Consider the following 24405-nt stretch of genomic DNA (forward strand, 5'->3'; position numbering starts at 1 on the left):
TAGACTGGGACTGTACTCGTTGGAATTTAGAAGGATGAGGGGGGATCTTATAGAAACATTTAAAATTATGAAGGGAATAGATAGGATAGATGCGGGCAGGTTGTTTCCACTGGCGGGTGACAGCAGAACTAGGGGGCATAGCCTCAAAATAAGGGGAAGTAGATTTAGAACCGAGTTTAGGAGGAACTTCTTCACCCAAAGGGTTGTGAATCTATGGAATTCCTTGCCCAGTGAAGCAGTTAAGGCTCCTTCATTACATGTTTTTAAGGTAAAGATAGATAGTTTTTTGAAGAATAAAGGGATTAAGGGTTATGGTGTTCGGGCCGGAAAGTGGAGCTGAGTCCACAAAAGATCAGCCATGATCTCATTGAATGGCGGAGCAGGCTCGAGGGGCCAGATGGCCTACTCCTGCTCCTAGTTCTTATGTTCTTATCCAACCTTTCCTCATAGATAATGCCCTCCATACCAGGCAACATCCTGGTAAACCTCTTCTGTACCCTCTCCAAAGCCTCCACATCCTCTGGTAGTGTGGCGACTAGAATTGAACACTATATTCCAAGTGTGGTCTAACTAAGGTTCTATACAGCTGCAGCATGACTTGCCAATTTTTATACGCAATGCCCCGGCCGATGAAGGCAAGCATGCTGTATGCCTTCTCGACTACCTTCTCCAACTGTGTTTCCACTTTGTGACCTGTGGACCTGTACACCCAGATCCCTCTGCCTATCAGCAGCGCCGGCCCTAGGGTTGCTGGCGCCCCGGGCAAGCTGAACTTCGGTGCCCTTCGGGGGGGGGGGGGGGGGGGGGGGGGGGCGGGGTGGGCGGAGGCCGGAGTGAGCACGAGGGGGGGGGGCCGGAGTGACCACCGGCGAGCCTGGATCCATCCGCCATGTTTGTGCGGGGCGGCCTGAGGGAGGGCGGCCACCGCGCATGTGCTGGTTGGCACCGGTCCAACTGCGCATGCGCGGGACCCGAGTCTTTTGCGTGGCGCCCCTAGCACATGGCACCCCGGGCGACTGCCCGAGTTGCCGATACCTTGAACCAGCCCTGCCTATCAGTAGGTTCTGTCATTTACTGTACATTTCCCACCTGTATTAGACCTTTCCAAAATGTATTACCTCACATTTGTCCGGATTAAATTCCATCTGCCATCTTTCTGCCAAAGTCTCCAACTGATCACATCCTGCTGTATCCTGACAGTCCTCAATTGCTATCCGCAATTCCATCAACTTTGTGCCATCCAGGGGCAGCATGGTGACTCAGTGGTTAGCACTGCTGCCTCATGGCACTGAGGTCCCAGGTTCGACCCCGGCTCTGGGTCACTGTCCGTGTAGAGTTTGCACATTCTCCCAGTGTTTGCGCGGGGTTTGCCCCCACAACCCAAAAGGTGTGCAGGGTAGGTGGATTGCCTACGCTAAGTTGCCCCTTAATTGGAAAAAAATTGGGTACTCTCAATTTTTTTTTTTTAAACTTAGTGTCGTCCGCAAACTTACTAATCAGACCAGTTATATTTTCCTCCAAATCATTTATATATACTATGAACAGCAAAGGTCCCAGCACTGATCCCTGTCAAACACCACTAGTCACAGCCCTCCAATCAGAAAAGCACCCTTCCACTGCTACCCTCTGTCTTCGATGGCCGAGCCAGTTTTGCATCTATCTCGTCAGGTCACCCTCTGATCCTTCTGTACCATTCTGCCATGAGGGACTTTGTCAAAGACCTTCCTGAAGTCCATGTAGATAACATCCACTGTCCTACCTTCATCAATCATCTTCGTCACTTCCTCAAAAAACTCGATTAAATTAGTGAAGACTCAACCTCCACCATCACAAAACCGTGCTGCCTCTCGCTAACATGTCTACTTGCTTCCAAATTAGTGTAAATCCTGCCTCGAAGAATCCTCTCCATTAATTTCCCTACCACTGATGCAAGGCTCACCGGCTTGCAATTTCATGGATTATAATGGCTATCCTTACTAAACAAAGGAACAACATCAGCTGTTCTCCATTCCTCTGGGACCTCACCTGTAGCCCGTGAGGATACAAAGATTTCTGTCAAGGCACCAGTAACTTCCTCTCGCCCCCCCCTCAGTATTCCGAGGTAGATCCCATCAGGCCCTGGGGACATATCTTTTTCAAGACGCCCAATACCATCTCCTTTCTGATCTCAATGCCCAACACAACCTCCTTTTTGATCTCAATGTGACCCCAAACGATCTACACCCCCTTCCCCAGACTCATCATCCACCAAATTCCTTCTCTTTGTTGAATACTAATTGCAAAGTACTCATTTAGTGCCTTGCCCATTTCCTCTTGCTCCACGCATAGATTCCCTCTCCTGTCCTCGAGTGGGCCAGCCCTTTTCTTTGCTACCCTCTTGCTCTTTATATACGTATAAAAAGCCTTGGGATTTTCCTTAATCCCATTTGCCAATGACTTCTCATATCCCTTTTTTCCCTCCTGACTCCTTTCTCAAGTTCCTTCCTACTTTCCTTGTATTCCTCATAGGCTGAAACTGTTCCCAGCCTTCTAGCCCTATTAGATGCTTTCTTTCTCTTTTGGACTAGACTCACAATGTCCCTCATTATTCAAGGTTCCCGAAACTTGTCATACTTATCCGTCTTCCTCACAGAAACATGCCAGTCCTGAATTCCTATCAACTGACATTTGAAAGTTTCCCACATGCCAGATGTTGATTTATCCTCAAACATCCGGCCCCAATCTAGATTCTTTAGCCCTTAAGGTTCAGTAGGCCGATTCCTGGGACGAAGGAGTTGTCACATGAGGTACCTTAGTGGAGTTTAGAAGAATGAGAGTTATTGAAATATACAAGACTCTGAGGGAGCTTGCCAGAGTAGATGCTGAAAGAATGTTTCCCTTCATGGGGGAAATCTAGAACCAGGGGGCACAGGTTGCAAACATGGGGTCTCTCATTTAAGAGGAGGAATTTCTTTTCTCAGATGGTCACTAGTCTAGGGATTTCTCTTCCCCAGAGAGCAATGGTCATTGAATATATTCAAGGCCGCATTAGACATATTTTTGGTCTACAAGGGTTATGGAAGGTCAGTAGGAAAGAGGGGGCAAGGTCACAATCAGATCAGCCATAATCTTACTGAATGGCGTAGCACGCTTGAGGGGCCGAGTGACCTACTCCTGCCCCCATTTCTTAAACCACTTTCGGAGGTGCTTAATGCCAAAAATAAATCCTCAAGTATAATTCATTTTAACAAATTTAAGAATTTGTTGAGAACACGCTCGTCTTCAAATAAAAGCTCTCTCTTTATCTTCGGAAAGTGTTTGATACAGCTGCCAAAAATAATTGCAAAATCTTCATTGTTGTGGCATGTTTCTTTTGGCCCATCTTATAACTCAAACCCTGCATGACTGGATTCTTATTTGGGTCAAAATAGAGTACATCTCAACTTATAGAATGAGTTGCTTCTAAGTTCTAGGGTCAGATATGCCAATATACCATTCAGCTACATAAACTGGCAATTTGTAAAACTCAGATTAAACTTGCACATTTGTGAAGTCTTACTCCAATGTGCAAGTTAACACCACTTGGTTTGGTGGTTTGGGCTGCATTTGTTATATATTAAGTGAGAGACGAAGGAGAGAGAGCGAGTTGTTTTATAAAGTTAAAAGGTGATGGATAAAAGTTTAGGCATTGATTTCAGATTTCTCAGCGGTTCATGTTTATCCACAGTTTAGTTGAGCCATATAGACTCTGGCTGGGCAAAATGACCCATCTGTGCCAGGTTAGCTGATCTCAATAGGATGCAGTAGGCAATGCTACAGATGGTCTCATCAATCCAATGATTCTTGCTAGAAATGCAAATGTGGACAGATTTAGGCTAGCCATGATCTCTCCACATGCTGATATCTGATTGACACCAAGGCTCACAAATGAAATGTTATTTGATATACACTTGAAAATATTGATCAATGGTGTTTCCATTCCAGAAAAAAGGATTCAATGCCTTCATGGCAAAATAAAAACTGGAAAAAAACTGGATAAAGGTGAAAGGAATATCAAAGTGTGATACTAAAAATGTGGGCCTTTAGTTGACGATGCCTAATTTTCATAGTAATTAACAACATTTAAACCCGAGCATTTTTTCCCCTTTAAGATATTAAATCACAAACTCACCTGAAGTTTAGAGGAAAAGCCGATTCCAACATCAGTCACTGGGGGATCCGATGACTGCATGTCAGCTACGTGCGTCCTGGGATCAATCTATATAGTTAACAAGGGTTAAAAATGGGCAAAAATCAACCTAATTATGTAAGCTTCTTTGGGAAGTTTGATGATTTGTGCCACAAACTTTAGATTTGGGTACAAAATCCTTAACCCATGAAGAAGGCAGGTGCATAACCACTAGAGTTAATTACTTTATGCAGAAGGCAGAAAGCATGCAGAATGAACTATACAGTGGTAAATAATCAAGGAGGTAGGTACATATGTCCTTGGGACCGACCGTTTGACTAATTCGTTTGAGGACAGGTTTAATTTATGCATATGCAGTTTACTATTCAAAAATCAGGCATAGGCCCTGAAGTAGATGTTTTTTTCAAATCTTTTGGGAAATTTAATGTAGCCAATTTCACCTATCCTGCACATCTTTTTGGGTTGCGAGGGTAAGACACACGCAGACACTTTTAAAATGACCTTTGCATTTATGGGCTAGAATTAAGTATTCTCATCAGCTCAGGAGCTAACATTGCACTTAGGCTTGAAATATTCCTGGGATTTCAAGACAGCAAATTTTCTCTGGACAGTTCTAGTGATCTAAATGGAAATATTAATATATACCTGTTCAAAATAAAAATGTCTGTTTCTCGGAGCACCATAAGTCATAGGAGCAGACGTAGGCCATTTGTCCCATTGAGTCCGTCCCATCATGATCTGGTGTGACTTTTAACGGCTCAGCCACTACAGCTCTCTGCGGTAAACAAGTCCACAGATTCACTACTTTCTGAGAGAAGAAATTCCTCCTCATCTCGGTCTTAAATGGGTGACCCCCTTACTGAGATTATGCCTCCTGGTCCTAGACTCTCTCACAAGGGGAAAAAACTGCTCAGCATGTTTGAAACCATGTTGAAGAGTGCCTTTGTTAAATATCATACAGGTGAGCAAGTCTGCTCCCATGGATCAACCTTTTATCTTTGACAACGCTACCCAAAACCTCATTTGACCAGGTTTCCATCTTTCCCTTTTGTTATGATCCTTGGCAAACCCGGGGTTGTAGGGGAATATACGGTCAGGTACCAATAACCTTTGAGATTCAGGATGCTTACTAAGTAAATAAAGCCACAAAATTCCACGGCTTGTGAACAAACAAAAATTTAATTTTACTATACCAGTTCAGAAAGACAATTCACAATAATAGAGTTTGATCATTTGCCAAGTGCCTGATGGATTTCCTCCAGGTGCTCCGATTTCCCCTCAGTCCAAAAATGTGCAGCATATGTGGATTGGCTATCTTAAATTGCCCCGTAGTATCAACAGTTAGGTGCTGTTACAGGGATAGTCTAGGATGCTTTTCTGCAGGGTCAGTGCAGACTCGATGGACTGAAAGGCCTTCTTCTGCACTGTAGGGGTTGCATGATTCTATAATCTTATAGTCTTCAGGGTAAGTATGAGGTACGTAAGTTAACAGGCAAATAGTGGTTGAACACACCACACAATGACAGATGCGACCAAAACAGATTCAATGGATTTCTAAACAACCCACCCAGACATCAAATTAGTTGCTCACATTCTCTCCGAAAATTCATTGGCACAAGAGTTTCCAATCTCTACATCTGAAGATCTCACTCTGGAATTCTCTCAAAACTGCTCCCACTTGGATGGCCTCAACAACAACCCAACTAAAGCATTTCAATCTCATCTTCTGGAGATTATTTTCCCTTGGACCTCCAAGTACATTTGAGTTTTATCTTCCAAGCATAATTTATGATCTTCAGCCGTGTCAAGCAGAACATCACAGCTCGAAAGGCCCATAGCACAGAGTCACACACCTTTGGCTGCCTTCTCAGATCTACAAGACTCCCCTCATGCCTATTTTGCTTAAAGTTAGCTGCTTGCAATCTTTCTTTAATTTGGAGCCTATTTCTCTGCTTCTTTCTTTGTTTGGGACACCTCCCTATTTCTTCTCCTCCTCCCCTGTCGCCCGCCAGTGGCCCACTCCTTGGGACACTCACTCATCAATGACACTCCATACCAGCTCATCTAACCTGGGCTTTTGTGCCATTCCTCTTCCTTTTATGTGCAGGGCGAATACTCAGCCCAAGGAACAAATAAAATTAACAAAATTGCACACATGCAGCCAGTTCCCGGCCAGCACACACATGGAGATCATTAGGAATTGGAGTTGCAAACGTCAAAGTGCAGATTTCATCACACTTTCTACCTGCCTGCTTCTTTATATTAGGCAAATAGAACATATTGGAAACCCCTGACCTGTGGTGTGTTGATGGTGGGAAGGTTTTGGGAAGTCAGGAGGAGAGTTATTTGCCACAGGATACGCAATCTCAGACTTGTTTTAGCCACAGTACTTATATGGCTGACGTAGTTACGTTTCTGGACAATGATGATGATGATCACAGGATGGTTTAGCGATGGTAATGCTATTGAATGCAAAGGGTAGCCTCGCTTTGTTTAAAATGCTCATTGCCTGGCACTTGTGTTAAAAATGTTACCGGTCATATATCAGCCAAGTCTGAATGTTGTCCAGGTCTTACTGAATGTGGAATATGGAGCTTCATTATCGGAGTTGAGCATGAAATGGAACACTGCAATCAGCAAATATCCCCAGTTCTGACCTTGTAATGAAAGGAAGGCAATTGCTGAGGCAAATGGTTGGGATTAGGATTCTGCCTTCAGGGACTCCTGCAATGATGCCCTGGGGCAGAGATTTTAAAAAAAGTTTAGAGTACCCAATTCATTTTTTTTCCAATTAAGGGGCAATTTAGCGTGGCCAAACCACCTACCCTACACATCAGACACTGGGAGAATGTGCAAACTCCACACGGAAAGTGACCTGGGACCGGGATTGAACCTGGGTCCTCAGCACTGTGAGGTAGCAGCGCTAACCACTGGGCCACCGTGTCGCCCTTCCCCAAGACCGAGATGGTTGCCTTCCAACAACTACAGCCATCTTACCTCTTCTCCACTAAAGAATGGTATTTGTTCTGTGTTATCTATAACAGTGATTTAAAAGTTTTTTTTCTCCACAGGATCCACTTTGGCCAACCTTCAGGTCCCACGCCGCCGACCATCACGACGCACACCACGTGTGCTTACCGTTAATGCGAAATGGGAGTCTGCTTGGTCCTCATGATCTCGGGTTCACATGAGGAGGAGGAGACGGCATGCACATCAGTTGTAGAGGAGGAGGAGAAGGCATGCACATCAGTTGCAGAGTTCAGCAAGTTCCTTTAGCCAATCTTCATCTTTGAGAACGGAAAATCCAATCTCGCCGAAAAGAACAATAGCAACAAATTCTCATTTTACTCAGCTCTGAATACTCTTAGGAGATGATACTCCAGAATGCCGACAGCCTCATGGACATCTGGTGTGTTTTTATTATGCTATCATAGGTCAGGTACAGCAGCAGCACACAGAAGATTTGAAGTGTCTGGAATCCTCCAGAAGATTTTTAAAAATTGTTCATGAGATGTGAACATTTCTGTGGATGTGAAGTCATATGTAGGCCAGACTGGGTAAGGGCGGCAGATTTTCTTCCCTAAAAGGATATTAGGAGACCAGATTTTTTTTCTAGACAACAACAATGGTGTCATGGTCATTATTAGACATTAAATTCCAGTTTTTTATTGAATTCAAATTTCACCATCTGCCATGGTGGGATTCAAACCTGGGTCTCTGGATTAAGAGTACAACAACAATACCACCAAGCCACTGCCTTCCCTTCTAATGTTGGAAGAAAGTTGGCTAATGTCATCTGTGCAAAACCTACTAATGAATGTGCAGCTCTTCATGGTTACTTGAAGAACTTTTGGGGGAAATTTACATTTTCATAGAATCATACAATCCCAGAGTGCAGATGGTGGCCATTCAGCCCATTGAGTCTGCAGTGACCCTGCCAAAGAGCACCCCACCGAGGTCCACTCCCCCACCCTATCCCCAGAACGGCACCTAACCGTTGGATACTACGGGGCAATTTAACCCAATCCACCCAACCTGCACATTGTTTGGACTGAGCGAGGACGCTAGAGCACACGGAGAAACCCCATGCAGACACGAGGAGAATGTGCAAACTCCACACAGACAGATATTGTGAATTGTTTTATCTTTCTGAACTGGTGTAGTAAAATGTTAAAATGGTTTGTTCAAAAGCAGTGGAATTTTGTGGCTTTATTTACTTAGTAAGTATCCTGAATAGAACAGTACAGCACAGAACAGGCCCTTCGGCCCTCGATGTTGTGCCGAGCCATGATCATGATCACCCTACTCAAACCCATGTATCCACCCTATACCCGTAACCCAACAACCAATCGAACCTGGGACCCTGGAGCTGTGAAGCATTTATGCTAACCACCATGCTACCGTGCTGCCCAGAATCTTAGATGTTATCTATTTTAAACAAAAAGATTATTGGTCCCTTACCGGATTTCTCCCTACAACCAAGGGCCTGACCAAGGATCGTAACAAAAGTGTGGAAACCTGGTCAAATGAGGTCTTGGGTAGCCTTGTCAAAGATAACAGCAGATTGATCCATGGGAACAGACCTGCTCACCTGTATGATATTTAATAAAGGCAACATGCTCAGAGGTTGTTTTCCCTTGTGGATTAATGAACCACACTGGTTATTTATAGATCCATTTCCAGAGATTATGGGACTATCTGAAGAATTTTTCAATATAATAAAATATTTTGATATTTATCATCACTAAGGAATGTTCCTTTGTGCCAACAGTAAATAGACTCATTTCACAAGAGCACAGGCATCATTTCTTCGGAGTTTCCTCTCTTTTCTCATTCTCCCCTTTATTATTTATCTATTACTCCATCACGATGGAAGGAAACCTTAGGTATGTCAAATTTGCTGAACAGCTTGAAATCACATAATTGTTGCATCCTGTTCTACAACATGGTATTTTGCAGGGAAGCGTTCAAGTGTTATTGTCACCAATATTTGTCCCTCAACTAAAAATCATAAAAATCTGATTATTATCACTGTTTGTACCAGCTTGTAATATATAAATTGGTTGCTGACATTGCAGTAGTAACTATACTTCAGAAATCAGAGAAGTTCTTTGGGCTGTCTTATGGTTTTGAAATTTACATTGATATAATGCTTCTTTCTATGTATCATGGACGTGTCATGCATTAGCACACTATAATTTCTACAGACAGTGCTATATTGTAAGCAGTGAGATTAATCTTTTTGAAAAACATTTTATCGAAGGTATTTTAAATATATACAAACAAAAATATAAAAGCCAACCATGGCAACAGGTAACAAAGCCCCACCCTCCCTACATCTCCTCCCAACCACACTCAGTTTGCCACCCACCTCCCTTTTTCAACTTTTCACCCCCCCCTCCCCCCCCGCCGATGCCTCAATATGTCCAGTGAGATTAATCTTAATAAACAGTTCCCATTGATTAAAGAGTGGTCAATCATTCTCCCCCCCCCCCCCCCCCCCCAATTAAGGGGCAATTTAGCATGGCCAATCCACCTAACCTACACATCTTTGGGTTGTGGGGGTGAGACCCACGCAGACACAGGAAGAATGTGCAAACTCCACACAGACAGTGATCCGGGGCTAGGATCGAACTCGGGTCCTCAGCGCCGTAGGCAGTGCTAACCACTGCGCCACCCTTTGATTGACATCTATCAGTGTTAAGATAACACAATTCGAGCAGGCTCTTGGGTCATTACAGGAAATTATTATACGCAGTACAATTCTTTGTAAAGCTATATTCAGGCACTAACAACTCAGGGCTCTGTGAAATAATACAAATTGCACAGGGTGCCTTCCATTCTATGTCTATTAAAGGCTCACAAAAGCGCCAGTCTAACACCACAGGTGAATGGGGCAAGGAAGGCGTCATGACTGTAATTGTATACAATAGGTGTCATTTGTTCAAATATTAAGGATGAACTTTATAGAACAAGGGGATTGATGGTGGGATGTTCAATTGGTTAAACGTGCACATTCAGGACAGGTGACTATGTATGTTGGTGCAACTGAACTAGAGCAACTCTTTTCTGCCAGGTAATCCAATATATACCTCAAAGGGCTACATCATAATTTAAATATCTTAAGTCACAACAGGTTTCTTTTCAGATACCATGGAAATTAAAACCCCAGTATAAAAAAGGTTTCAACTAACCACTGTAATCAACAAAACCCTTTGACTAATTAGTGCCTCAAATTCCTAGAGGATCAATTATCCTCTATCCATTTCACATATATGCATAACAAAAATATATTACTATTGAATAAACTGAGTGCTGTATTATTCATAGTTAGATAATTATGCACTTAAGTGTTTCAGTAGATGGCATTCTATACTAATGAACTTGCTTTGTTTGGATTAGCAGCTATGCAAACAGGAATATAATACAATTACCTGTATCGTCTGAAGTCCAGAAGTATGCAGATGAGGAATTCTTGGGTGAATATCAGTGATTTGAGGAGCAGGATCAGGATTTGTTCTTATACTATGGCTTTTCAAAACATCGTTATAAGGAATACGGTCAAAATTTGTTTTCCATACTAATACCTACAAATTAAGCAACAATTTAAAAAAAATTAATTCAGGTTTAAAAATGAATTAAAACAGTAACAAAAGAGTCCGAGGGGCTACAACAAAATTCTAGTCAACTCCAGGATGGAAAATGGGTACAGGTACATGTGACATCAGCATGCCACTTTGGTAACATTAGCTGAGTTTTAACTGACAGCACAGCAGGCCAAAGCAATGACAAAACTGATAACTAAAACCTGTGCGCCAGTAAAATTGAATAACAATACTGCAAGTTGTGTATATTAAAAACTTGAATGAGAAAAGCAAATCAAATAATATTCAATTAGGTGCCTCTGCAAGACCCACTGAGATTACATTGCTCTTCCTTTTGCCCTGGTGAAAGTCTGCGGTCTACAGAATTCATTTTCTTTGTGGACACTATGATTAAATAAAAATGCTGCACAGAGACCCTTTGGTCCATTTAGCTTATCCCGTACAGTTGTGATGTCTGATGTACCAATACACAATTTGTGGGAGGGTAAAAATAGTAAGAAGCCACATGAAAATGTCAGGCGGATAAGGAAATGTAAATGTGGAAAATTCTTCTCCACTCTTTTAAAAAAAGAAATGTTATTCCAAACACAAAAACATGTCAACATAGTACAAAATAAACAAAGTAGATATAGTTTGCTTGATTTCTTCCCCCCCCCCCCCCCCCCCCCCCCCACCCTCTTTTCCCCCTCCCCCGCCAGGAGCAATTCCTCAACCATGGACAGAAGCAGCCCCCAACGTACGCAAAACCCCTCTTCTGACCTCTGGGCAAACTTCATCTTCTCCAGCCGAAGAAATTCATACAGATCCCCCAACCATGCCGTGAACCCTAGTGGCGCAGCCGACCTGTAACTGAACAGTATCCGTCACTGGACAATCAGCGAGGTGAAGGCCACCACATCAGCCCCCTTCCCTCCTGCAGCCTCGACACCACAAAGATCGCCGGCATAGGGTTCGGCATCATCCTCACCTCCACAATCCCTTACAGGCTAACAGAAGCTACCCAACTTTGCATACCCCCAGAACATGTAGACATGGTTATCACACACATACTCTACTCCCGAGAAGAATCTACTCATCCGGGTCAGAACCATATGAATCCTATGTACCACCTTAAACTGTAAAAGGCTCATCCTCGCACAGATGGAGGTTAAGTTGATTCGATGTATTATCTCGCTCCAAATTCCCCACCCCATTCTGATCCCCAAATCTTCCCACTTCTGCTTGATCCCTTCCGCTGACCCCTTCCCTCCCAGCCATCTATAGATATCTCCAATCCTCCCTTCCCCCCCCAACTCATCTGGGACCAACAACGTCTTCAGTAGCACACAGCAGCCGAGGAAACGACGGCAGCTCCTTCCAAGCAAAGTCCCAAAATCAAAACTCGCTCCCCTCAGCAATTCAAACCCCTCGCGTACTTCCTTCAACCCTGCAAACTTATCCTCAGCATTTCACTCGATCAAAAGTACTCCAGAATATTTCAATGACCCCAATTTATATTCCAGGCAATATATTGCACTTCTTGTGCAAGGTGATGTCTGCCCGAGCCAGAAACAGTTGTAGCTCTCAAAAGGAATACAGCAAAAACAAAACTGCTGTTTGCTTATGATGTCTAACCTATCTTGATTAAATAATTGGTTCACATTAATACAACCTAGTTTCCGCGATCAATTTGTCGGAGTCTGTGCTTTTCTACAGTATACAGGCCGAGCTCTAAGCCAATCTAAGTAATTAAGAGGAGGTTCAAAATGGGAACGAATCTTGTGGACCTTCTCTGCACCCTTTCATAATTGGATACCTCGAAAATGGTAGGATTGGCGGAGTCAACATGGATTTATGAAAGGGAAGTATATTAGACAAACCTGTTTGAGGATTAGAATAGATATGGGTCAATCAAGGGGAAATCAATGGAAATAGTGTAATTTCAGAAGGCAAAAGAATGGGAGGTTAGTTAGCAAAAGAGCACATGGGGTTGCGGGGTAATATACTGGCATAGATTGAACTCACACCAGCACTGCTTTGCCCTATTGTGGACTCTCCTGAACAGCTCACAACACTGCTGCTTTTGTCCTGTTGTGGATTCTCCTGAGCCACTCTCTTCAGCAGGTTTAGTTCCAAGATCCTGGCCTGTTTGTGTCTCTGGCCCTCTCTTTCTGGTTACAAAACGATCCATTTTAAATTTTTCAGTCCTGTTGCTCATTTGCTGCTGACAAAATGGAGGAATTGCAATTGCACCAGAGCACATGACTCCAGTATTCAAGGCGCGTGACCTGCTCTCTGCCTCGCTTCAGGCAGGAAAACTGATTTAATTAAAAACAAATCTTCCCCCGAGTCATGGTGCTGACGTCAGGAGGAGGTGGTGCTTCTCGCTGGGCTCCGGGCATGCACACAGATGTGCAGGCATGCCTGCGCAGCGCGCCCACATTTTAAAAGATGGTCGCACTGCTCACAGCCAGCATTTTAAAAAGCCAGTGTGCATTAATTCCCATGATCGGGAACGCCGCGATGGATGGCTCCGTGATCCTCCCGACACCCGTCCGCGGGTTGCCACCCAGACTTTGAAAATTACTGTTCCAACTGATGTCTAACCAAGGTTCTGTATAAGGGCAAGATGATTGCTTCATCTTGTAGTGAATTGCACTATGAATACAATCTAGAAACCCATTTGCTTTAGCTTCATGACATTGTTCTCTGAAGACGTATGATCAATGCACCATAACACCAAGATCGCAACCTTTCATCACTGGCTTCAATCTGTCATTAGACCTGTAGATGATATTACATTACAAACTGCCAAACATGGGACATTTCCCCAAAACACCTGCTTGCAGCAGTTGCGTAACCTTACACTGCAAACTTACAGGTCATTGCTCCAATCCCTAGATCAGGAATGAAAATTGTAAAGAGCAAAGATCCTTTTTTGCTTTTCAATAAGTTATTAAAGATGCAGTAAGGGGCCCCCATTGTCAGTTGCAAGCTTATTACAGGATGAACTCATGGTCTAGAAGGGTGGAACAGTCAAAACCCTTGGAGTATAAAGAAAGTAGGAAGGTACTGAAGCGGGAAATTCGGAGAGTTAGGAGGGGTCATGAAACGTCCTTGGCAAGTAGGATTAAGGTGAATTCCAAAGTTTTTTATTCCAATGTAAAAAGCAAGAGGGTGGTCAGGGAAAGGATTGGACCACTTAAGATCAGTGGGGGAATCTATGCGTTGAGCCAGTGGAAATGGGTGAGGTACTAAATGAATACTTTGCATCAGTGTTCACTAAAAGAAAGGGACTTCGTGGAAGATGATTTTTGGGTAGGATGTGTGGACAGTCTGGATCATGTTAACATCGTAAAGGAGGAGGTATTGGGTCTTTTGAAAGATATCAAGGTAGTTAAGTCTCCTGGGCCGGATGGGATTTATCCCAGAATACTGAGGGAAGCAAGGGAGGAAATTGCTGGGGCCTTGACTGACATCTTTGTATTCTCATTGGCTATAGGTGAGATCCAGAGGACTGGAGAATACCTAATGGGGTACCGCTGTTTAAGAAAGGTAGCAGGGATAATCCTGGGAACTATAGGCCGGTGAGCCTCACATTGGTAGTAGGTAAATTATTGGAGAGAATTGTGCCTCACTAACTTGATTGAGTTTTTTGAGGAGGCAACAAAGATGATTGACTAGGGGAGGGCAATGGATGTTGTTTACATGGGCTTCAGTAAAGCCTTTGGCAAGATGCCTCATGGCAGACTGGTACAAAAGGTGAAGTCACACGGGATCAGAGGTGAGGTGGTAAGATGGATACAGAACTGGCTTGGTCACAGAAGGCAAAGGGTAGCGGTAGAAGGGTGTTTCTCTGAATAGAAGGTGACTATTGGGGTTCCACTGGGATCTGTGCTTGGGCTTCTGTTGTTTGTGGTGTTCATAAACAATTGAGGAAAATGTAGCTGGTCTGATTAGTAAGTTTGCGGATGACACCAAGGCTGATGGAGTGGCAGATAGTGTTGAGGATTGTCAGAAGAAAGATAGATTGGAGTCTTGGGCAGAGAAATGGCAAATGGAGTTTAATCCAGACAAATGTGAGGTAATGCATTTTGGTAGGTCTAACAGAGGGGAAATATACCGAAAATGGCAAGAAAGTCAGAGAGATCTGGGCATACAGGTCCACAGATCTTTGAAGGTGGCAACACAAGTGGACAAGGTAATCAAGAAAGCATACAGAATGCTTGTCTTCATTGGACAGGGCATCGAGTATAAAAACTGGCAAGTCATGCTACAGTTGTATAGAACCTTGGTAAAGCCGCACTTGGAATATTGCGCACAATTCTGGTCGCCACACTACCAGAAGGATGTGGAGGCTTTGGAGAGGATGCAGAGGAGGTTTACCAGGATGTTGCCTGGTCTGGAGGATGTTAGCCATGTGGAGAGGCTGAATAGACTCGGACTGTTTTCATTAGAAAGACGGAGGTTGAGGGGTGGCCTAATAGATTATGATTATAAGGGGCATGGATGGAGTGGATGGGCAGGCATTCTTTCCCAGGATGGAGGGGTCAGTCATCAGTGGGCATAGGTTTGAGGTCTGAGGGGCTACTTTTAGAGGAGATGTGCAAGGCAGGTTTTTTATGCAGAGGGTGGCGAGTGCCTGGAACGTGTTGCCAGGGGAGGTTGTGGAAGCAGATACATTAACAGCGTTCAAAAGGCATCTTGACAAACACATGAATAGGTATAGAGGGATACGGCACAAGGAAGTGCTGAGGGTTTTCGCAACGGTTGGTATCATTACCAGTATAGGCTTGGAGGGCCGAAGGGCCCGTTTGTGTGCTGTATTGTTCTTTGTTCATACAAATAAATTCTCCTGATCAATCTAATCAATTCCCTTCCTGACTATATTTGAAAACCACATTTAAACCCATTTATTTTTCTCAATGAAAAAAAAGAAAATTAATTTCCGTGGCATCTTAACTCCAATATAGGATCATCCTATATTCATTTACTCACAGAAACACTTCTATAGGAGTTTTTGTCCATTTGAATTCTAGCCCCCTTCTGGCGAAATCACACATTTACAATGATCAGTTTAACAGCAGCAGAGTGCAGCAGCAGGCAGTCTGGAGGACTATGCCTGGATTATGTGAATAAACCAATGTTACAGACTGGCTCCAGATTGCTCCATTCCTTAGTGAATGAGCAGCAAATTGCGACATGTTACCATAACCTTTTGGCTTCAAGCAAGTGCTACCCCTGAGCCACAGCTGATGTTTAAATAATTAACTGAAAACATCAAGACTTTTCCCATTTTCTTTTCCTATTTACAGACAATTCTCCGGCAGTTTAGCAAGCTCTGCACAGGTGTACAATTGGGAGGCTTCATCCAGTTCTATGTTTTCTTTTATTACCTTCGTTTTTGATCTAGGTTTGCCTATATTAAAAGCTCGGGCCATAATCTGTACCTCCAGACACCAATCCCACAGGTTAGTTCTTAGATAGTCAAATTACATTTACCAAGCAAATGATTCAATTTAAGTCAGCAGCATGCTCGTGTCCAAACTGAATTATCAAATTCTTTCCATTGCCTTAGTTTTGGCAGTGTGGTTTTGATCACTGTAGTTTCGGCATGAGTATAAGTGTAGCTTCAGCATTACTTTTAGAAGGTCAATATTACGTGGGTGTTTACAAATAATAATCAGGTAAATAATAGGGTAACTATAAAACGTCCCCAACATAAATTGGGATAGTCATGATACTGGCCGTCTGCAAGAGTACTCAAGTCAACACAAAATAGGTGTCCCAGGACTAGATCCGAAGGGGTAATTCACCTCTCCTGGCTAGGCAAATGAATTCTCCAAGTTTAGGCCTTTAGATTGTGGTTAGCACAATCGCTTCACAGCTCCAAGGTCCCAGGTTCGGTTCTGGCTTGGGTCACTGTCTGTGTGGAGTCTGCACATCCTCCCCGTGTGTGCGTGGGTTTCTTCCGGGTGCTCCGGTTTCCTCCCACAGTCCAAAGATGTGCAGGTTAGGTGGATTGGCCATGATAAATTGCCCTTAGTGTCCAAAATTGCCCTTAGTGTTGGGTGGGGTTACTGGGTTATGGGGATAGGGTGGAGGTGTTGACCTTGGGTAGGATGCTCTTTCCAAGAGCCGGTGCAGTCTCGATGGGCTGAATGGCCTCCTTCTGCACTGTAAATTCTATGTAAATCTTACCTGTTCTTAGATTTCACACTCCTAGTTTACTAAAATCCTTCAATGGACAGCTGGTCATTTAAATGGCCAGCTGCCTCTGTGAACCAGCAATGTGCAACTCACTCCCCCTACCCTGCGAAAATGGAACACGCTGTGTTTGGGGTGGGACTTAGATTTCTGGGATTGGCCACAAAGAGGCACTCAGTCATGGACGAAATCTGACCAAACATTCTACTTCCTGACACAACACACATCAAGACATTTCAACAAGTTAGAAAATACTGAGCATACGGATTATATTTAATGAGGTAATCATCATCATAGTATAATCTTACATGTCTTGCTTTTGCAGTGATATCTAATGTGCAATTCTAACCTCCATTTATTTGCCCAAATACCAAGAACCAGTGCATTTTTTATATCATAATTCCCTCAACAAATTTGTCATCTGCAAGAATAATGCCACAGCCCAAATCACAGTCAGAGCTGTCACCAATGAAAATAGTTTCTTCCCTGCTGCCTTGCCCATTAATGATTCAATTTGCCATTTAATCTCAGAATCCTAGAGCTTTTAGTTTAGCTGGAGGTCTCCTGTTGGGCCCTGCTCAAAACATTATCCAAAAAGATAAAAATCTGGAATTTTCATCAACTCTGCCAAGATCATGGCGGGTCGGGTGCAGGCAGTTAAAATGAATGTGCTGCCGCAATTCCTGTTTATTTTTCAATGCCTGCCGATTTTCCTGCCAAAGGCACTGTTTAGAGAGATTGAAGCGATGATTACCTTGTTCATATGGGGAGGGAAGGTGGCCAGAATTAGAAAGGTGCTACTACAGAGAGGAAGGCATGCAGGGGATTTGGGTCTTCCAAACCCGATTTATTATTACTGGCAGCAAATGTGGAGAAGATACGAAGCTGGGTCAGAGTGGTTAACTGCCAATGGGTCAGAATGGAGGAAAGTTTGGGTAGGGGGTCGGGATTGATGGCGCTAGCGACAGCGCTGTTCTCGTCGGCCCCGGGGAGATACTCAGGAAGTCCGGTAGTACTAGCTTTGTTGAGAATTTGGAGGCAGTTTCGACAGCACTTTGAGTTGGGGGCAGGGTCAAGGGAAATGCCGATTCGGGGGAACCACAGATTTGAGCCAGGGCAGTAGGTTGGAAATTTCCGGAGATGGGAGGAGAAAAGAATTAGGACACTAAAAGATTTGTTTCTTTTGAAGGAGCTGGGAGCAAAGTATGGGCTGGAGCAGGGGAAATATTTAGATACATGCAGGTTTGAGACTTTGCCAGAAAGGAGGTACAGAGCTTCCCAGTAGAGCCGGCTTCCACATTGCTGGAGGAGGTGCTGACGACAGGGGGACTGGAGAAGGGTGTAGTGTCAGCGGTTTACGGAGCTATTTTGGACGAGGGGAAGGCATCGCTAGAAGGGATCAAGGCAAAGTGGGAGGAAGAGAGAGGGTATGGAGGAGGTGTTCTGGTGTGAGGTGCTCTGGAGGTCCTCGTGTGAGAGGTTGGGGCTGATACAGCTGAAGGTGGTGTATAGAACACACCTTACAAGGCGAGGATGAGCTGCCTCTTTGAGGGCGTAGAAGATGTGTGCGAACGCTGCGGGGAGGCACAACCACGATCATATGTTTTGGTCCTGTCCAAAGCTGGAGGATTACTGGAAGGGAGGATTTTAAGGTAATCTCTAAAGTGGTGCACATGAAACTGGACCCGGGCGCTCGGGAGGCAGATGATGTAGCCTTTGCCTCATTGATTGCCCGAAGGGAATCCTGTTAGGGTGGAGATCAACCTCTCCACCCTGTGCCCTGGCGTGGCGGGGGGTCCTGCTGGAATGCTTGACGCTTGAAAAGGTCAAATTTGAATTGAGGGGAAGGATGGAGGGGTTCTACAATTCATGGGCATTATTCGTTATGCACTTTTGAGAATTGGATCACATCGAACATTAGGGAGGGCTGGGGGAGGGGGAATGTATGTGTTAATGGTGACTATGGGTGATTCCCAATTCCTTTTTGTCATTTGTTTATGTTAACATGAGGGGTAATGTTTGGGGTTTGGTGGGAGGATGGGATCGTTTTTATTGATATAGGGATTGACATTACATTCGTTACTGATTATTGTTTATTGTTGGGTGTAAATGCGGGAGAAAATGCGAAAGAGAATAAAAATATATTTTTTAAAACTCGGCCAAGATCAAAGAATTCCAATAAATGTGCCAGATTCGACCTGCATTTCATACACCCCTGCTTTAAATTTGATTTATTGCTTTTGTGTTAAATATTTGAATTACTTCCTTTAGTATTTTTCCACCACAAATGTTAAATAATAGACTGAGAATAACCAGGACCATGCTTCTGACCAGCTTCAAAGATTGGGATCAAATTATCTGTTCATTCACTTTACTAATAGATGCTGGAATCTCGATCAATGCCGAATGTGAACACAAAATATACCAAAATGCATGCCGAAGTAGGACGTTGAAAAATGTATTTCAATCTGAAATAAGTGCCAAGTAGTGTAGCACCCTCTCCAAGTTTGTTATATTCTTCAATTTCCTCTAGATCATTTAATTATCAAAATGGAAAAGGAAGCTGTTCCCATCACTAATGAAAGTAAATTACTGCGGATGCTGGAATCTGAAACGAAAGAGAAAATGCTGGAAAATCTCAGCACGTTTGGCAGCACCTGTAGGGAAAGAAAAGAGCTAATGTTTCAAGTCCGATGACTCTTTGTCAAAGCTAACAGACAGAGAAAGGTGGAAATATTTATACTGTGGAATGAGAGCACTCGCCAATTCATAATTACAAATAGATGGCAACAGATGCCTCAAAGGCCATTTGTCCAAACGGATACATGATGGTTTTATGCTCCACATGGACCACCTAAAATATTGTTTTGAAGCACTGAACTGAGAAACATGCTTTACATTTGGTAAAGCATTTAAAAAGTAAAATTGCACATTCTATTTTATATATTCTGTAAGAGGTGGGAATGATTTAATCTGTACTTCAATTCACTGTTGGGAATCCAGCACAAAGAATTCTTTAGCTGTATGGCTCGATGGGGGTTGGGAATGCATGGCTGCTAGAATGGAGGGAGGCACAAGCACACATCACAGTAACTCCCAATAAAGGTATCAGGGAGGGCCCGAAGTCCTAAATGGTCAGCTGGAAACAGCTGAGATGAGCAAGTCTAAGTGCTATGTTTAAGGCATAACAACAACTAGAGGAAAGGAAACTGCGCAGGTCATGGGGAGGAGAGAATAGGGCACAAGTCAAAGTCAGAATCAGTTGGCTGAAATTGTTCAGGCAATAGAACACAACAGTCCAAATTTTGGGTGGAGTAAATCAAAATGGAAGGTGGATCTAGGAGATGAAAATGGAAGATGCAAGAATACAACTTAAATGTTGAGAAAACCCACAGAAGAAGAGCGTGTGACAACCAAATACACATCCTTTTAGAACAGAGTTGATACAAATAAGCACAGGTTAATTCCCTCTCTGGGCACACCTGTTGAGAAGCGGCACATGCAGGCAGCATCAGCCAGTAAATTACAGGCTCACACCCTATAAATGGACAGAAAATTAGTCACTCACTTGACTTCCCAATTAGGGAGTAAAAGGTCTATAAAACAAACAGAAAAACTATGAGAAATGGAGCAAAGATGTACAGGAAGCGAAGGCCAGACATCCATTATTATAAATATGCATCTACATTATGTTTCTAGAGGCACAACCAATTCTAATTACAGGAAACAGTGCATCAAACCTGTGAATCACTTCCACCAGAAGCAAAATACTCTCCATGCCTTGAAAATGTTACAGCAATTACAGGACCCTAAAAATAAACAAATTACTTTTTAGTAAGCAGTAAGCCAGTCGATCTTTCATTGAATTTATCATTTTTAATGTATATTTCCATAATATTCCAAAAGAAAATATAAATGAAGCATCTTTGTAGCTATGTAGGGTGTTGATAAAAGGCAGCAGTTCTCATTTTTCTATTACTACATAAGCTCCCTTCAAATGAGAGCGTTCATACAACTTGTTAAATCAGTTAGTTAGTAAATTCATCTTCATAAAAAAAGGTGCTACTCGGGTTTGAAACAAATCAGAACCAGATTACAGAGGAATTGCAGTTAATAGACCATCTGTTAAGTATTTAATATGTCACTATTATTACCTGGTGTCCGTGTAGGGTGTAAAGTAATCTTCCTTCCAACAAATCCATTATCTTGAGAGTACAGTCAGTAGATGCAGTGATAAGGTAGTTGCCAGAAGGATGAAAAGACAAGCAGTTCACTGCAGAACTGTGGACTGTTTAGAAGACAGGGTGGTCAGTCAGATTTAACAAGTTACACAAATCAATCCATTGTTGAGTTTCCAGAATGACAACAGCAATTCTATCTCCTACCTTGTAGTTCTCAGGTCTCAATATATATTTGTGGCCTTCTTCAAGGGGGCTTTTCAGCTATTAACATTTTAAAGCACATTACTATGACCAGATTCCTCACTGGGTACGTTATATGTAATAAAACACCTCTGAAAAATATTTTGAAACCTAGCACAATGACTTTTGATGTATTTTAGTGATTTTCCTGAAGTACGAATTGTACCCACTCATGATTTTCTCTCATTCTCCCTCATTCCTTCCATCAGTCTTTTCCCATTCCCTGCCTCAGCATTCAGGCACCCATCTCAGTCTTTTCTTCCACATGCCTTCATATTCCCTCCTCTGGATGCACATCCGATGTAACAATGCACAGGCAGTGGAGCTAAAAACTGACAAATCTCTTGCACCCAATCCTAGGATCTTAAGTGGCTGTAAATGTTGGTGCATGCATTGAATGTAATCTTACAAAATTCTACTGATTCTGGAAAGGTCCCAGTGGATTGGAACATCACTATACAAGAAAGGAGAGGGACAGAAAGCAGGAATCTACAGGTCAGATAATTAGTCTAACAACTGGCATTGAAAAAAAATGCTTGAACGCAGCGGGACATTTACAATCAGGCAGAGTCAACATGGTTTTGTGAAAAGGAAATCATGTTTGACAATTTATCGGAGTTCTTGGACGGGCGACAGTGCTTAGCACTGCTGCCTCACAGCACCAGGGAACCAGGTTTGATTCTGACCTCAGGCGATTGTGTGAAGTTCTCCCCCTCCCATTCTCCCCCTGTCTGCGTGGGTTTCCTCCAGGTGTCACTGTTTCTTCCCACAGTCTAGTCCAAAGATGTGCAGGTTAGGTGGATTGGCTATGCTAAATTACTGCCAAGTGTCCAAACGGTCGGTACAGACTTGATGGGTGAATGGCTTCCTTCTGCACTGTAGGAATTCAATGATCTAATTTTTGAGGATAATTCAAGCAGGGTGGGTAAAGGGGAACCTGTAGATGTAGCGTATTTGGATTTCTAAATGGCATCTGATAAAGGTGCCACATAAAAAAAGATTACTGCACAAGATGAACGCATGGTGGTCTTGGGAGTTAAGGCAACTTTATCACAAAAATGTAGTCGAAAATGCATTAAGTTAATCTTCTTTAATATATAAAAGTAACAAAAAAGTTACTTTTATACGACCATAGTGGGCCGGATCTCGAATAACGACGAGTCAGAATACAGGAGGGAGATTGAGAACCTAGTGGCGAGGTGTAGCGACAACAGTCTCTCCCTCAATGCCAGCAAAACTAAAGAGCTGGTCATTGACTTCAGGAAGCAAAGTACTGTACACATCCTGTCAGCATCAACGGGGCCGAGGTGGAGATGGTTAGCAGTTTCAAATTCCTAGGGGTGCACATCGCCAAAAATCTGTCCTGGTCCACCCACATCGATGCTACCACCAAGTAAGCACAACAGCGCCTATACTTCCTCAGGAAACTAAGGAAATTCGGCATGTCCACATTAACCCTTACCAACTTTTACAGATGCACCATAGAATGCATCCTATCAGGCTGCATCACAGTATGGCAACTGCTCGGCCCAGGACCGCAAGAATCTTCAGAGAGTAGTGAACACCGCCCAGTCCATCACACGAACCTGCCTCCCATCCATTGACTCCATGTACACCTCCCGCTGCTTGGGAAAAGCGGGCAGCATAATCAAAGATCCCTCCCACCCGGCTTACTCACTCTTCCAACTTCTTTCATCGGGCAGGAGATACAGAAGTCTGAGAACACGCACGAACACACTCTAAAACAGCTTCTTCCCCACTGTCACCAGACTCCTAAATGACGCTCTTATGGACTGACCTCATTAACACTACACCCTGTATGCTTCATCCGAACCTGGGAATCGAACCTGGGACCCTGGAGCTGTGAAGCAACTGGGAATCACTGCTACCGTGCTGCCAATGTACTCGGTTCGTCTTTGCAAACCACGGGATATTTCCGAATGACATCCTCTGTCACAAGTGTGCTTTATTCCATCTGAATTTTCCTGAGCCAGTTACACCCCATGAGACTAGGCCCACGCATTTGTACTACCAAGAGCCATGCTCTTGCTTCTTAACTGTTATATACAATGTCTTCCTCCAACACACCCAAGCCATGTATAGTCTCACCAGTGTACATCGAAGGTTGATTCCTGCCTAAGAGCTGATGCCTGTTTAGAGCCCCAAATCTTCCTGAAGGTCTCCTCACTGATTACCAATGCAGAGCCTCCTGTATCCACCTAGTTTCTTTGCACTGAACTCTACTGTAGCATAAATAGGTTTTGCATACCCCTCCCTCATATTAAACATGTCGTAATAGTGCTCCTCTGCCTGGTCTGAGCTTTCCACGCAATGTGCCGTTGACGGAGGCTTCTTTGCACTTGAAATTCCCTGCTCAGCCTCTACTTTCTCTCAGCACCCCAGCATTTCTTTCACTAAATGCCTCTTCGGAGTCAGTTTATCATCAGTACAACATATGATTCACAAAGTGTGACCCTCCACACCCAAAGCACCTTTTTATTCGCAGCTTCTTTTTCTACTTGATGTAGTTCACCTACCTGCCGCCATTGACCTTCTGAATATCTTTCTATTGGCAGCCATTCCCATGTCCTGAGAACTTTCTAGAGCCTTTGGCCAGATAGTCAACGGCTTGGATCATAGACCCGACAAGAGAATTGGACACTAAACCACAGCGAACAGTCTGTAGCCAGGCCTGATGGAAATTTAAACAGCTAAGTTCAAATATACTGGTAAGAGACAGGCAAGTCTGGACTTGCCCTGCAAATGGAGATAATCGGCCTTATTCAAATGAGGGTAACTGTGGTGTATTTACAAGATTCGGCCACACTTTCTGGCACCTCGGATTCCTGCCATTACCTTGTATGGAATAAGGTTACGTGCGGACAATGCACTTGAAATTGGGAGGCTGGCTGGGGGGGATTCTTGGGGTCCTGCCGATTTGGAATCAGTAATTCTACTGGGTGCAGTGTCCCTCCCAGTGGCCTCATTGGCTAAAGGATTCTTCTGAAAGGGCGTGAAGAGGGCG

The 24405-nt window shown here is 43.6% G+C and overlaps 1 protein-coding gene across 11 annotated transcripts in view; it reads right to left on the reverse strand.

The window, feature by feature from the left end:
• The window catches only part of LOC119955270 (POC1 centriolar protein homolog B-like), a 121302-nt gene that overhangs the window by 55339 nt on the left and 41558 nt on the right, over positions 1-24405 (reverse strand). For 9 of the 11 annotated variants that reach the window (XM_038781339.1, XM_038781336.1, XM_038781329.1 and 6 more), the window contains 4 exons: positions 21114-21247; positions 20700-20768; positions 10603-10755; positions 4151-4237 (listed from right to left, as the gene is read on the reverse strand). In XM_038781339.1, coding sequence (XP_038637267.1) covers positions 4151-4237; positions 10603-10755; positions 20700-20768; positions 21114-21247 — 443 coding nt within the window. The remainder of the gene's footprint in view (positions 1-4150; positions 4238-10602; positions 10756-20699; positions 20769-21113; positions 21248-24405) is intronic. The other 2 variants (XM_038781335.1, XM_038781330.1) reach the window with 1 other exon arrangement.

Source organism: Scyliorhinus canicula, chromosome 20, assembly GCF_902713615.1.
Source record: "Scyliorhinus canicula chromosome 20, sScyCan1.1, whole genome shotgun sequence".
NCBI lineage: Eukaryota > Metazoa > Chordata > Chondrichthyes > Carcharhiniformes > Scyliorhinidae > Scyliorhinus > Scyliorhinus canicula.